Below are 14920 nucleotides of genomic sequence, written 5' to 3'. Positions count from 1 at the left end.
CCCTTCTGATATATGTACTGTTGTTTCAATGTTGCCTATGCTAAATGTATCAGTGTGAAATCTGCACCACAAATGAACTGGCTGCCATTTAAAGAAGCTCTGCTGTTGTGGACAGTGGCATATGTTGAGGCGGGAGATTTAATTCAGAGTATATGGCATTGGATCCATTTTCCCATTGTCCTGTGTGCAGGCATTGCCTTGTCAGATCTCTCTGATATTGTCCACTAATCTAACAACGCAGCTCGTACATCTTGGCCCTGCTAGTGAAGGCAGGGGACTGAACTCAATGACCTTTCAAGGTCCCTTCCAGTTCTATGAGATAGGTATATCTCCATATATTATAATGCCAGAGACAGGGCATTAGGGGAAAAAATACTAAACATGCATCATCTGCACCGTGGGCTCTCTGCAGGTAAAGCCAGACCCAGGGTCTGGGCCACCCCACCCCCCAAGCTGCAGACTTTAACTAAAAATAGCTCAGCAGGTTACCTGTCTCCAGCACCCAGACCCCCAGTTCCCAATGGGAGCCAAACCCCAAATAAGTCCGTTTTACTCTGTATAAAGCTTATACAGGGTAAATTCATAAATTGTTCACCCTCTATATCGCTGATAGAGAGATATGCACAGCTATTTGCTCCCCCAGGTATGAATCACTTACTCTGGGTTTAATAATAAACAAAAGTCATTTTATTAAGTAAAAAAAGTAGGATTTAAGAGGTTTCAAGTAATAACAGCCAGAACAAAGTAAGTCACAAAGCAAAATAAAACAAAACACGCAAGTCTAAGCCTGACACATTAAGAAACTGATTACAGGTAATATCTCACCCTCAAAGATGTTCCAATAAGCTTCTTTCACAGACTAGACTCCTTCCTAGTCTGGGCCCAATCCTTTCCCCTGGTACAGTCTTTGTTAGATCCAGCAGACATCTCAGGTGGTAAGCAGGGGTTTTCTCATGACTGGCAGCCTCTTTTGTCCTGCTCCACCCCCTTTTATAGCTTTGACACAAGGTGGGAATCTTTTTTCTGTGCTTGTCCCCACCCCACCTCATCAATGGAAAAGTACAAGGATTAAGATGAATTGCAATATCATGTGACATGGTCAAATGTCACTGTAAGACCCCTAGTCTCCATTCTTCCTAGGTTGGCCCACAGGTACACAGGAAGGCTTGTAGGTAAATAAACCATTTACAACCAATTGTCTTAGTCAATGGGAGCCATCAAGATTCGAAACCACCATTAATGGCCCACACTTTGCATAATTACAATAGGACCTCAGAGCTATACTTCATATTTTTAGCTTCAGATACAAGAATGATACATGCATACAAATAGGAGGAATATATTCAGTAGTTTATAACCTTTGTTATGATACCTTACAAGAGATCTTTTGCATAAAGCATATTCCAGTTACATTATATTCACACTCATAAGCATATTTCCATAAAACATATGGAGTGCAACGTCACAGCTCCATTTTGTCCCTGACCAGCAGAGACCGATATTGTTCTGTACGTACCTTCTTAGAGTATTGGTTGGCTTTCAATGGATTTGACTTCTGTCAAGCACTCAGTGAGAACTTGCCTTGTGATGTTGGCTGCACTGCTCAGTGCAACAGGTGATGCAGTTAATGGGGAAAGAGAGATGCTGGGAACAAAACATTTATTAATTTATTTAAGATTATCATTCTCAGACCAGAGACAAAGCTGCAGATTTCTGATGTTCACCTTGGACTGGCATCTGTCCTTACAATAGTACGGGTGTGTCGCTGTTCTTGTGTTGAAAAAGTGTGTCGCTTGAAAACGGAGGGATGTGCTGCTTGTTTTGCTGCATGTGCAAATTTTGGCTCCAGTGTGTTAGGCTATGCAAGTCCTCTGGCTGAGGTCCAGATAGATCTTTGGCTAGTAGATGTCTCCAGCTGAATTCTTTGCAAGTTCAGGCATGGGGCTAACTTGAGTGATTCATAAAGGCCAGATGACCCATGTGATTTATTGCCCCCTGAATCTTGTGAGGATCCTCTTCTTGTTAATCCAGTCCCCTTAGAGGTGTTTTAACAACTGATCTGAACAATTCCATTCAATTCATTCCGGATATGCTTTTATTGTGTATTTGTGGCTTGTGTGTTTCGTTCATTTGTATATAATTGGCTCAGCTTGGATGACACTGACAAACCTAACCTGTAGCTCTTTTCACCCTTATTGAGGAGCTCAGGGCTATGAAGCACTGTGGGATGTAAAGAGACTTACGTAATGTGTTGAATATACAACTCGTGTCTAAATGTTTTGCCTGCAAACTAGAAAATAGTATGCATCTAAACATTGTTTAGTGATGTAACAAGGGCTGCGCTCTTTGACTATGTAACCCGGAATGGGAAAGTTCATAACTGTCTCCTCAAATTTTTCTTAATGGAATATTTGTGTGTCTGCTGTTGTGGCAGGGTATTCAACATGGAGCTGGCAGCTAGTTGAGGGTATAGTTAACGTTGCCTGTTATGATAATCAGATACATCATGATAATCAGATACAGGTACACCTCTACCCCAATATAACGTGACCCGATATAGCACAAATTTGGATATAACATGGTAAAGCTGCGCTCTGGAGGGGGCGGGGCTGCGCACTCCAGTGGATCAAAGCAAGTTCAATATAATGCGGTTTCACCTATAACGCGATAAGATTTTTTGGCTCCCGAGGACAGCGGTATATCGGGGTAGAGGTGTAATTGGGGAAGTTGGGCAAGGGTGGCTCAAATACCTTGTGTCACGGAGTGTGGGGGGACACAAGGCCCTGCATCCTTGGCTTCCTGCGATTCACCATGACTCTCAGCCAGCCAGTAAAACAGAAGGTTTATTTAGACGACAGGAACACAGTCCAAGACAGGTCTTGCAGGCTCAGACAACAGGATCCCCCCTAGTTAGGTCCATCTTGGGGTCCCAGGGCACCCCAGCCCCCTTGGGAGGTCAGAGCCCCGTTTGCCTCCCAGCCATATCACCAGCCAGCTCCCGAAAAACTCCCCCTTCAGCGACCCCTCCCACAGCCTTTGTTCAGTTTCCCGGGCAAAAGTGTCACCTGGCCTCTAACCCCTTCCTGGGTTCTCACATTACATGCTGAGGTATTTTCCCTCGGTCGGTCTCCCATCCCCCAACGCAGACCATCCTAGCCACACTCCCTGTCAGCATTCAAAGACCACAGTAAGAACAGTCCCAGTTCGTCACACCTTATAAAGCCATTTCTATGGGCTTGATTTGAAGTTAAATGGAAAGACTCCATTGAGTTTAATTGCCTTTGGATCAGGACATATATGAGCTTGATAGTTAAAAGATTCCAAAATAACCCTAGTTTAAACCAATAATTGTCCATGCAGCCTTTTGCACTGGCTTTACAAAATCAGTTTAAAATTACACTTCAAATTAATCCAGTGCAACAAGATAAGCCTTGAATGAGTTTCACAGCTATACAATTAAAGAACACTTCACACACCCAACTGTGGTTGCTATTTAAGGCTCTTATCTTGCAATTAGATCTGCTAGGGCAGACCCCAGCAGCCATACAGAGCCCCACACTGCCAGATCTGATTACAGGACTGTAGCAAATAATAAAATGAAATAAAAAATAAAATAAAAAATAAGACAAGAATAATGTTTATATGTGTATTTAGTATAAAGCAATTTTTCTGTGTATGATAAAATTGGAACACTGTCCTAGAACAATGTTGTTCTGAGCACTTGTTATGTAGTGTATTATTATGTTGCCAGAGCTACTAGTGAACTATTTGTTTTATCATTTTTTTAAAAAAAACTAGAGCTGCAATGAAAAACAGACTTTGGAGCTGCTGACTCCTACTTAAAAAGGCAAATTCATCTGAACAATTTTTCTCAAAATCTTGCATAAATATATCATAAGTGCTTGGTTCAGCAGGGGGAAAAAAAGATGGCTAAAATGTCTTGTGTCTCCACGTTGCAGCTGTTATTTCATTTTTCATAGCTCATTTGCTCTTCAGCTGATCTGCTATGTCTGTTTTTTCCCCCCACCTCTTGTTACAATATCATTGAAACTTCAGCCCTCATCTCATAGTTAAAATATTTTGGTACAGATCGCTGTGAAACCTGAGTGGGATATCCGGTCACCACAACAACAGCTGGGTAGTGTAAGAATTCAAATGTAAAGGAGATGAAAGGGTACTGCTATCCTACTATCCTCTATTTCAGTTTTCTTTGTGAATTATGAGATCCTCAGATTAAAGGCACTGTACCAGTAAAAGTATTTAACAAAATAATAATATTGATAATGATATCACATAATCATATTTTTCCATTCCATTCAATAACTTTTCCTGTAATCTACAGGATTTTTCCATATTGAAGCCCCAGGCCTGCAAACACTTACCTGCTTAGTTTTACATATTTGAATAATCTAATGGAAGTCCAGTGTGACTACTCACATGCATAAAAAGAAACATAGGAGTTAGGATTGGGGCCAAAAGGCCAGGCTTTGCCTTCTGATGCTCTCACAGGACATAGGATTTCATTGGACGTTGTGCACATACAGACCTACTCAAGGGCTGAGTTTGTCCTGAAGGATCTCATATGGCATTCGTATTTGGCTACCATCAGGTGCAGACCAGTCAGAGAGGAATGTGGTTCTGTGTTTGTGTTACTATGGACACCATTTTAAGGACTGATTGGGTGGAGGGGACTGGCAGCTATAATGTTGAACAATATTTGCCTTTGATCTGGCAGTTCCAGGCAATAAAGTTAAGCAAATAAACTGTTACGTTTCCATCTGAGTGGTAATTTCTCCTACATACCTGTTTTTCTTTTCCTTCTTTGAGCACAGTTAGTCTCTCATTTTCTCATTACTAAATGTTCCCCAAATAACAACCTAGTTTCTTTTCAGAGCAAATGGCCAAGATTTTCATAAGTGGCTAGTGATTTTATGTGCTTTGGTATTTGGGTGCCCAATCTGAGAGGCCTGAAGGGGCCTGATTATCAGAGGCTGGATCCTCTGCACTTTTCAATTTGTCCCCAGAGCTGAGACTGCCTGAGGCTCAACTTAAGCACCATGTAAAGGGCTTTAAATGGTACATAGGCCTTGCACAGGCTGTGCCGAATTTCACCCACAGAAAAGAATGGACTATTCATAGATGGCAGAACCTGTTTCTTCTTCCTTACCCAGGACAGATAGTGAGAATTTGTGAATTCAAAACCATGATATAATTAGTTCTCTTTGCTTCATAAAAATGACAGAATCATAGGAAAAGCAGGAAATCAAGTATACAGATACTGACTTCTACTAAGAGCTAGTTTGTGTCCTTGGGCTACATGGCCATGCATGAGAATAGGAGCCTTTTGACTCATCTCTGAGGCTGTGCTATCCCTGATCATAGAGTCATAGAATTTAAAGCCAGATCATCTAATCTGACCTCCTGCATATCTTGGTTTGGAAAGATTAGATTTGTATTGGTGTATGTTGGTACACATGAATTTCAAACAAAAATGCAGACCGATGAAAAAAATATTTCCACCAATAATCGTAATATACAGATAGATAAAATAAGAATAGTGCAGCTTGATAACTTATCAGAGTCAAAATCCATTGATTTAGCCTTTTGAATTAGGCTTGTTAAAATGGATTAGCAAATGAATAGTAAAAGCAAGTACAATTTGTTGATTGAAGGATATTTACTTTGACTATTTGAATGTGATGTTGACTCTTTGTGTTAATAATTTATAAAACTTTAACTTTTTGAATTTCAACATCTGCTGTCACTAAATAATTGTCTGATGCCCTCCATAATTTCACATAACTGTGACCATTTACATCAGTAAACATCTAAAAAAAATGCTTAAAATAAACATTGATATTATCTGTCAAAATTATAAAAATCAGATTCTGCCAAGGCTATGTACATCCCAGGCCACCAACACCCACACTAAACCCAACAACTGGAATTAGACTGAAATATTACAGCCCACAGGAGACTAGACTATTACGTGACACAGGCAGAGAATAGGAGGGACAGAGGCGCACCAGTGCTTGAGCCCCAGCAATGTCAGGAAATTGATTAAGTGAAACATACCCAGGTAATCCTGGCAAGTGACCATACCCACTTGCTGCGGAGGAAGCTGAAAACCCCCAAGGTCACTGCCAATCGGCCCAGGTGGAAAATTCCTTTCTGACCCCACGTATGGTGATCAGTTAGACCCTAAGCATGTGAGCAAGAACCAGCCAGCCAAGCACCTGAGAAAGAGAAATAGAATGCTCAGTGCTACTCAGAGCACAGGTCTGCCCTGTCCAGTGTCCCAGCTGTAGCCATCTCTGATGCTTCAGAAGAAGGGGACAAAAGCTAACAACAATCCTGAAATACATGGCAGGGAGAGAAAGTGGGGAAATCCCTCCCTGACCTCTACAGGTGGCTGGCTAAAGCCCTGAAGCCTGAGCTTTTAGGACCATAAGACATAAACTGTACATGAGCCCCAGGGCTGCCAAGCTCTTCCCCCACCATCACAAGCAACCCTGATATACAATCCTACTCATCAATTTGGTGCTCTCTTAAAATTAACTAAATTGTTTGCCCCCACAGCTCCTATTGGAAAGCGGTTCCAAAACCTCACTGCTCTGTTGGTTAGAAACTTTCTTCTAATTTCCAGCCTGAATTTGTTCATGCCCAGTTTGTATCCATTTGTTCTTTTGTCAACATTGTTCTTTAGCTTAAATAATTCTTCACCCTCCCTGGCCTTTACACCTCTCCCCCTATGTATGTTTTATATAGAGCAATTGTATCCCCACTCAGCCTTCTTTTTGCTAGACTAACCAAGCCAAGCTCTTCCACTCTCCTCTCATAAGATAGGCCCTTCATTCCCCGGATCGTCCTAGTAGCTCTTCTCTGCACCTGTTCCAGTTTGAATTCATCTATCTTGAACATGGATGATGAGAATTGTACAGAGTATTCCAAATATTCTTACCAGTGTCTAGTACAATGGCATTAATACTACATTATCTGTACTGAAAATTCTTCGCCTAATGCATCCTAGGATTGTATTTTCATTTTTTTGCAGCTGTATCACATGGGTGGTTCGTGGTCATCCTGTGATTCACTACACACCCAAGTCTCTCTCCTCCTCTATCTCTTCCAACTGATAAGCCCCCAGTCTGAAGCAGAAATCCTTATTATCAGACCCTAAGTGTATGACCTTGCACTTTGTACTATTGAATTTCATCCCATTTCTGTCACTCTGGTCTTCAAGGTCATCCAGATCTCCCTGTATAATATTCTGATCCTCCTCCATGTTGATGATGCCTCCCAACTGTGTATCATCAGCAAATTTCATTACCACTTTCCTACTTTTTGTGCCAAGGTCATTAATAAAAATATTGAATAAGATTGATCCCAAGATCGATCCTGAAGAACCTCCACTAGTAACCTCCTTCCAGTCCGATAATCCACTTTTCAACATAACCTGTTGCCTTCTCCCCTTTAGCCCGTTACTTATCCACCTTACAATTCTTGTATCAATCCCAGTTTTTCCCAGTTTCACTAATAATTTCCCATGTGGTACCCCGTCAAATGCTTTACTGACATCCAAGTATATTAGGTCTGCTACACATCCCTTCTAAAAAAAAAAAAAAGGTTTTCTGCCGTCGCAGATGTGGTAATTTCCATTTCCATACACTGATTTCCATCAGCCCTCCGACCTTCATGCCCATGTTCCATATTATCATCTGCATTAAAAACTGAGGCAAAGTATGCATTTCATTTTTGGGCCATACCTAGGTTATCTTTAATCTTCTTCCCATCTACTTTACATAGTGGGCTTAACCTCATCCTTCCTTATTCCCTTTCTATTTATATAACTAATAAACTTCTTTTTTCTTTTTTTTTAAATTCAGCTTGACTTTTAGCAATTCTCACTTTATTCCGACATTTTCTAACCTCCAAGGTGTAGCTTTCTTTACTGATCAATCCCCTTTTCCATTCTCTGTAGGCTCTCTGCTTATTCCTAATAGCCTTTTTGAGGTGGTTATTCATCCAGCTGCATCTGGGGTCTTTCCATATGAGTGTGTTTTTTCCCCCTTGCTTGGCTGCAAATTTCAGATAGTTTTCGTATCGTTGATTTGAAGAAATTCCAAGCCTCTTCCACATTTAAGTCCTTGAACTCTCCATTCCAGTTGATCTCTTTAACTCATTCCCTTAATTCCCAAAGTTTGCCCTTTTGAAATAAAATAAAAAAAAAAAAAAAAACATAGTTGATGACTTGGTTTTGATTATCCTTCCATTTAATTTAAACTGAATCAACTTGTGATCACCTGATCCAAGGTTATTTCCTATAACTAGCTCTTCTATGATGTCACTACTTACCAAAACCAAGTATATTAGGTCTGCTACACATCCCTTCTAAAATTGCATATCACTTGTTGGTTCAGTGACCAGATGGCAGCTACAGGCCTGAGAGGACAGCAGAGCTGCCTGTCTGGGAGGGGAGGTTATGCTGTGCCCTAAAAAAAGCTATAGCAAAATACTCTCCCCTCCTCTGCACCAGGGCAGGAATGGAACTGTGTTTCTGAGTTGCAATTTCTTTCTGGGACTCTTCCTGGAATGACACAGTTACACCTTGGCCTACAGGCTCATACTAGCCCTAAGGGCCCAAATCTGTCTTTCTGTCATGTTGTGTCAGACTTCCTACAGTTTGTGAGTAGTCCCACTGAGATCAGTGCAACTACTTCATAGTTATTATTCCACATGAGAAATGGTGGCAGAATTGGAACCTAGGATTGTTGTGATCTGCGTCATGTCAAACCATTCGCGTCTGTTGATTTAATTTGTGGTTTGGAAATCGCCATTTTCTGCCGTATGGCACAGAGCAAAGCTAAAGTGTGGCTCTGAAACTTGGGATGAACTTTTCAGGCCAAGGGGACCATGAAACCCTTACGTAGTGTTGGCCCCATGGGGATTTTCACCATGATAAGGCTGTGCTCCTTTGCCAGTTCTGCATCTCCACTCCCTCTGGATCTAAGAGGTGAGCGTAGCTATTGCAAAAGAGGAGTGATGTTATCAGTGGTATTTTTCTGAATACATTCTGACCTTGGATGCATGTGGCTCCCGTTTATTTCTCATTGAGGTCAATTGCAGCTGTGTATGTGGATCTGAGGTTTGAATTTAGCCCATTCAGCTCTGGATGGCAGCATATTTCATTAGAAAATTAAGTTCTTCTTTCTGCCTCCTTGCTGCCAGATCAAATGAGAGAACCATCTCCTGCTTCCTCCCCCTGAGTGTTTGTGCACTTTGGCTAATTAACCTGATACAGACAAAGGAGAGTGGCTGAAATCTGTTTAGCTCTGTATCACGTGGGTCAGATTCTGCTCTCACTTTCAACCCAGTGGTGAGAGACGCTCTCTAACTAGATCTGAAACGATTAAGCAGCAGCATATATGCCAGGAATGGCATACTCTGCCAAGAAAGCCTGGTTGGTTGGAAGAGGTCTAGTTCTAGATTTTAATGCCGATATGTAGTCCTCTTGTCATTAGTTTGCTAATGACAAGAGGACTACACTTCTGCTTATCTGTATATTCTCCTGTGATCTCTCTGGATAATTTCAAGGTTTTTTGAATTGGGGTCAGTTGATGAACCCAAACATTTTACATGAGATTACAACAGACTTCTAGTTTATATTAGCAATTTTTGTCTGTCCATTTAATAACTGGTCTTTTGGTGGAGCCAACTGGCATGAGGCAGACACACATCTAGTGAAAAATGAACTGAGTCTATGAACTCAGTTCACATAGGTCACCAGACACTTATCAAGCAATGGTAAATTTTATCATTACTGATGTGAACTGAATTTGAATCAGTGACCTACAGGTGACGGTTCCAATGGGTTTTTACCAAGCCTCTAAATAACCACATATAATGCCCCATAAAATCTGATTTTGGTTGTTTTGGTCTGATGCAAGGACTGATCCAAAACACATACATTTCTGTTGACTGCAGTGGGTTTTGGATTGAGCCCTAAAAAAGATGTTCCCACCTTTTCGCTATCAGTGTTATTTTTCCAAGCAAACTGATTTTGGGAGTCCAAAATATAAACAATGGGGAACTTTTTATTTTCCAGATGGAATTCATTGGTGTAAGTCAGCTGTCATTTATCCATGATCTAGGACCAAAGGGCATGTAAGTTGAATTTTATTTCTTTGTGTGAGTCACATTTCATCAAGAGTATCATTTTATAAAGAGAGACTGTCCAAATTGGTAGCTTTCCTGCCAAGCTAGCAATTAATTTGGGAACATCTTGTCCTCCATTATTATTCACAAGAGGATATTACAACTGTGGAAATAATAATAAATGTAAAAGGCAGAAAACATTTCATTGCCAGACTCACAGGGCCAAATTCATCCTGTCATTGACTGGAGTTGCATCATGCAGACAACCAGAGCAATGTACAGTCCCTGTCATAACATGCTTACATCACTGGTTAGTTTATTTCTTGTATGATGGTGACATGAAAAGAGTGCACTGAAATCAAGAAAGGTCAATTTTTGTCTTTAAACTTCCCAACATTTCCGAAGTTTCCTTTAGCCGGGGATTGACACTTAATTCCTTTCTTTTGAACACTATTAAATAGAAACTGTGTTGTTTCGGTTACCACCAAAAGTGTCTATTGCGTTTGTAAACAGCCTCGCAGGCAGTAGTGAAACTTTCTTCAGGTTATTTGGATGGGACATGGGTGTTTGAAATGCAGTGATTCCAGGCATCCAGTGTTATAAACAGGGAAGGACTTGACAGTGGGCAAGAAGGACGGAACCTTCTCTATGTTAGGCCCTCTCGCAGATTTAAGAGCTCTTCACCACGTTGACATTCTCAGACTAAGGGCACATATTCACTGGCAACGATAAACCTTTAACATGGCTTGTGTAGTCGTAGCACAGCTCCCAGCGCTCTAAAAAAACCACCACCACGAGGGGTTTTGCTACCAGCCCTGAGCGCTGTTGCACTCATTGTCTATACTGGCACGTTATAGCGCTGAAACTTGCAGTGCTCAGGGGTGTGTTTTTTTTCACATCCCTGAGGGAGAAAGTTGCAGCGCTGTACAGTGCCAGCATAGACCAGGAGCGGCGCCAGGGTTTTTGCTGCCCTAGGCAGCACCACTCCTCCTCTGAGCATTCAGGGGGCCTGGGGTCTTCGGCAGCGGGGGTCCTTCAGCTCTGCGTCTTTGGGGCACTTTGGCAGCGGGTCCTGGAGCGAGTGAAGGACCCGCCACTGAATTTCTGCCAAAGATCCGGAGCAGAAGGACCCCCCGCAGCCAAATTTCCACCGAGGGCGGCAAAATGCCGCCTCCCAAATCCTGCCGCCCTAGGTGACCGCCTCGGGTCGCCTAGTGGAAGCTCGGGCCCTGGCGTAGATAAGCCCTTAAGCTTGTAGTGCTTCAGTCTGCGCTGCAGCCCTTATCTCTACTTATTCCTGCTGTGCACAGAAGTGATTCTCGCTTTCCCTGCCAAGTGGGAGGCTAGGTTGGATGTATCGTCTATCCACCTAATCCTCCATGGCCTTCATTCTGCCCCCTTGCCATTCCCTGTTTGCACCCTAGATGCCTCTTTGCCCTCAGTTCATTTGTAAGCGGAGACTTTATCCTTAGCCCTTCTTATTGCTGGCATAGTATTTATTACAATACCACTGCTGTGACTGTGGGTTCAGTTCATTTGCTGGATGTACAATAGAGTTAGGTTCAAGTCACCCACTGCTTGGGAGGTGGATGAAATGTCTGAGATGCAGGGAGAATAAGAGAGGTGACCTGGCAATAGAAAATGAGAGAGAGGTGAGCCACTTCTGCTCCATTCTGCCCATGCCACCCCAATGAGGTGAAAGGGGTCAGACAGATGTCACAGTGCTGTGTTTGACCTCGCCTATGTACCTCCAGATCAGATTCCATATAGCTTCATCTAGGCATAATTAATAAGCTGTGTATGCATGTATCAAATTTGCCATTTATTTGTCATCTTTACATTTGTTTCAGAGAAGGTATGATCATGAAACGATCTGGGGGCCACAGAATACCTGGTCTGAACTGCTGTGGGCAAGGAAGGGTCTGCTATCGATGGTCCAAAAGGTACTGTAGAAGGGGGAGTTGTCTCTTTGGTGACTTTTTACCTATTAGAAAGACAAGTTGTGTGACCTCATGTCTTTTATTGCAGAGGTTCTCAATCTTTCCCTTTTTGAGGCCCCCACAACATGGCCCACCTGTACCACAATAATTGATTTTCTGAATATTAAAGCCAGGACCTGTGTTAGGGGATAGCAAGCAGGGCAGTTGCCTGGGGCCCCATGCCACAGGGGCTTCCGCGAAGCTACATTGCCCAGGCTTTGGCTTCAGCCCTGGATGGCGGGGCTCAGGGCCCTAGGCTTTCAGCCCCATGTGCAGGGCCATCCTTAGGCATATGCAGCATACAAGGCTGCGTAGGGAACCCGAAAATTTGGAGCACCTCTGGGGCTTAGTGTCCACCCTCTCTCCTCTTCCTATCCCTGATCTGACCCTTCCTGCAGGCTCCCACCACTAGCTGTTGCAGCCTTTTGCGTCTTCCTCCTCAGAGGATCTAGTAACTTAAAAGTGAAAAAGCCTTCCAGACCTATTAGCACAACATTGAACCTGTGAAAGAGCCATTCAAGTAGTAATGAAGCCATTTAGCAGGCATTTGCCAACCCCCAGGTATATACCCTGTTTCCCCGAAAATAAGACATCCTCCGAAAATAAGGCCTACTTACAGTTTTGCCTCTCGTTGTAATATAAGGCATCCCCCCGATAATAAGACCTCCCCGATAATAAGGCATCCACCGATAATAAGGCATTTTTCATTTCTGAAAAATAAGACATCCCCTGAAAATAAGACCTAGCGCATCTTTGGGAACAAAAATTAATATAAGACACTGTCTTATTTTCGGGGAAACAGGGTACTGTCAGTTTCCGAATTTACTGACAAAAACAGTTGTGCATTACTGTAATATTTACTCAGAACATGTTAGTCTACAGGCTCTTAGTTTAAAATTTGCTTTAAAAATATTTCATTAGTGTGTTGCTGAAGATGATAAAATCACATCTCTAAAAATTCTTCGCATAGATTTTTAGATGCACAATCTGAGTATTCATCTTTAGCCTTAAATGCTTGGATCTTTAGACATATCGTTTTTTAAATAAATCCTTCAAAGGACCACCCTTATCTAAAATTCACATTTTAATTTTAATTACTATAGTACAAAAAATTTGCTTCCAAAGCCTTCCTGTCCTTTCTGTCCATCCCTTTCTCCCTTCACCTCCCCCCGACCCCCGTTGAAGAGAGCCCTTAAAGGGACAATACCCCTTTCCTGCCAGATAACTCAACAAATGAGTTTCCCTTTCTTTACTTCTGACTATTTGATGAACTAGTTTTAAGAGAACCCTCTAGCAATACAAGTACTTTAGTAAGATATAAAATCCTTTGTTGTGCCCAAAATATTTGGAAACATATTTTTTAAAGTTGGTGAAATTTCATAAACATGTCTATTGTTATGGCGATCACACAAAGCAAATTAGTGTTCCCTTTTTCTAAAAGCAATGAACGTTGTTATGAACACACTAAACCTCTGTGACTGATTAATTTAAAATAATTTCTTTGTTTCAGTGAGTTAAATATGTAGTAATCTGGAATGATTGCTTTATGAAGGCTTAAGAGTACATTTAGAATATAAAATCAGCTTAGAAATACCGATTAAGAAAATGTAAAACAGAGAAGAGCTGCATCGTGTATTCCATAATATGTAATGTTGTATTCAGCAGGACAGCTGACTTGCCCTTACTACAAAGTTTTTGCAAATAAATCTCTGAAAAACTTCAGGGTATATCAAAAAACCTGTGACTGACATTTTTTATTCCTAAGGATAGTGCTTTTAATTAGGCACCTTCTGCTTGTCCAGTCTTCATCTTCTGGCATGCAGTGGAAAACATACTCCATTTTCTTTAGAAAGAAATTGCAGAAGAGTGTTTTTTTCAAATGTCATTTGCTTCATTTGGGTTCAGGGAGTGGGTGATCAGGGAGGGGCAGGGAAGAGAGGAAGGAGACAGTAGGGAGAGGGCAGGGCCTGGGCAGAGTGGAGGTGGGGCCTGGGGCAGAGCAGGGGTGGAGTATAGGCAGGGCCCCAGGTGGGCTGGGGAGTTAGCCATCCCAAGCGGCAGCTTCACCAGCTGCCCATGACAGCAGGTAAGAGGGGGTCGGCTCCCGCACACCCAGCACACGCTGCAGTCTCCTTAGGCAGGGGCCGTATTCACAGAGCCGAATGCGCCAGCAGTGCGCATCCTGCGTGAGGGAGACGGTATGGAGGTCTCTGCGGGGAACTGTGACTCTCTGCTGCCGTGAGGCGGGCCGGGCGGCTTGGTATCCTTTGATGCCTCATGCCGCCCCCCCCATGGCTGCCGTCGGGCAGAGGGGCACCAGTTTAATAATACTGCATAAGGCCCCATAAATCCTAAGGACATCCCTGCCCATGCAGGAGGGCTTTGGCTTTCTATCCTGGGCCCCAGTGAATCTAATGCTAGCCCTGCTTGGCGGCCCCCGTGAAACCTGCTTGCGGCTCCCCAGGAGGACCCGGACGCCTGGTTGAGAACCAGTGTTTTATTGGACCAATTTCTGTTGATGAAAGAGACAAGCTTTCATTCTCCACAGAGCTCTTCTTCAGGTCTGGGAAAAGTAACGAGAGTATCACAGCTACATACAAAGTAGAACAGATTGTTAAGCATAAGGAGTTAACAGATTGCAAGAAACCATTCAGAATGAAGTGGGCCATTAACACTTCTGCAGTCATAGGACAAAGGAGAGTTACAAAGAGGGTTACAGATTGTTGCAATGAGACATAGAATCCATGTCTCTATTGAGTCCATGCTTTTTGGTGTCTAGCAGAGTT

The 14920-nt window shown here is 42.5% G+C and overlaps 1 protein-coding gene across 4 annotated transcripts in view; it reads left to right on the top strand.

Annotated features, from left to right (window-relative positions):
- Positions 1-14920, top strand: part of PLD1 (phospholipase D1) — a 123476-nt gene that overhangs the window by 54233 nt on the left and 54323 nt on the right. For all 4 annotated transcript variants that reach the window (XM_034780858.1, XM_034780859.1, XM_034780861.1 and 1 more), the window contains 2 exons: positions 10106-10164; positions 12006-12098. In XM_034780858.1, the coding sequence (XP_034636749.1) occupies positions 10106-10164; positions 12006-12098 (152 nt within the window). The remainder of the gene's footprint in view (positions 1-10105; positions 10165-12005; positions 12099-14920) is intronic.

This window comes from Trachemys scripta, chromosome 9, assembly GCF_013100865.1.
Source record: "Trachemys scripta elegans isolate TJP31775 chromosome 9, CAS_Tse_1.0, whole genome shotgun sequence".
Classification (NCBI taxonomy): Eukaryota; Metazoa; Chordata; order Testudines; family Emydidae; genus Trachemys; species Trachemys scripta.
The sequence above is the reverse complement of the archived record's forward strand: the minus strand, read 5'-3'. Positions and strand labels throughout refer to the sequence as shown.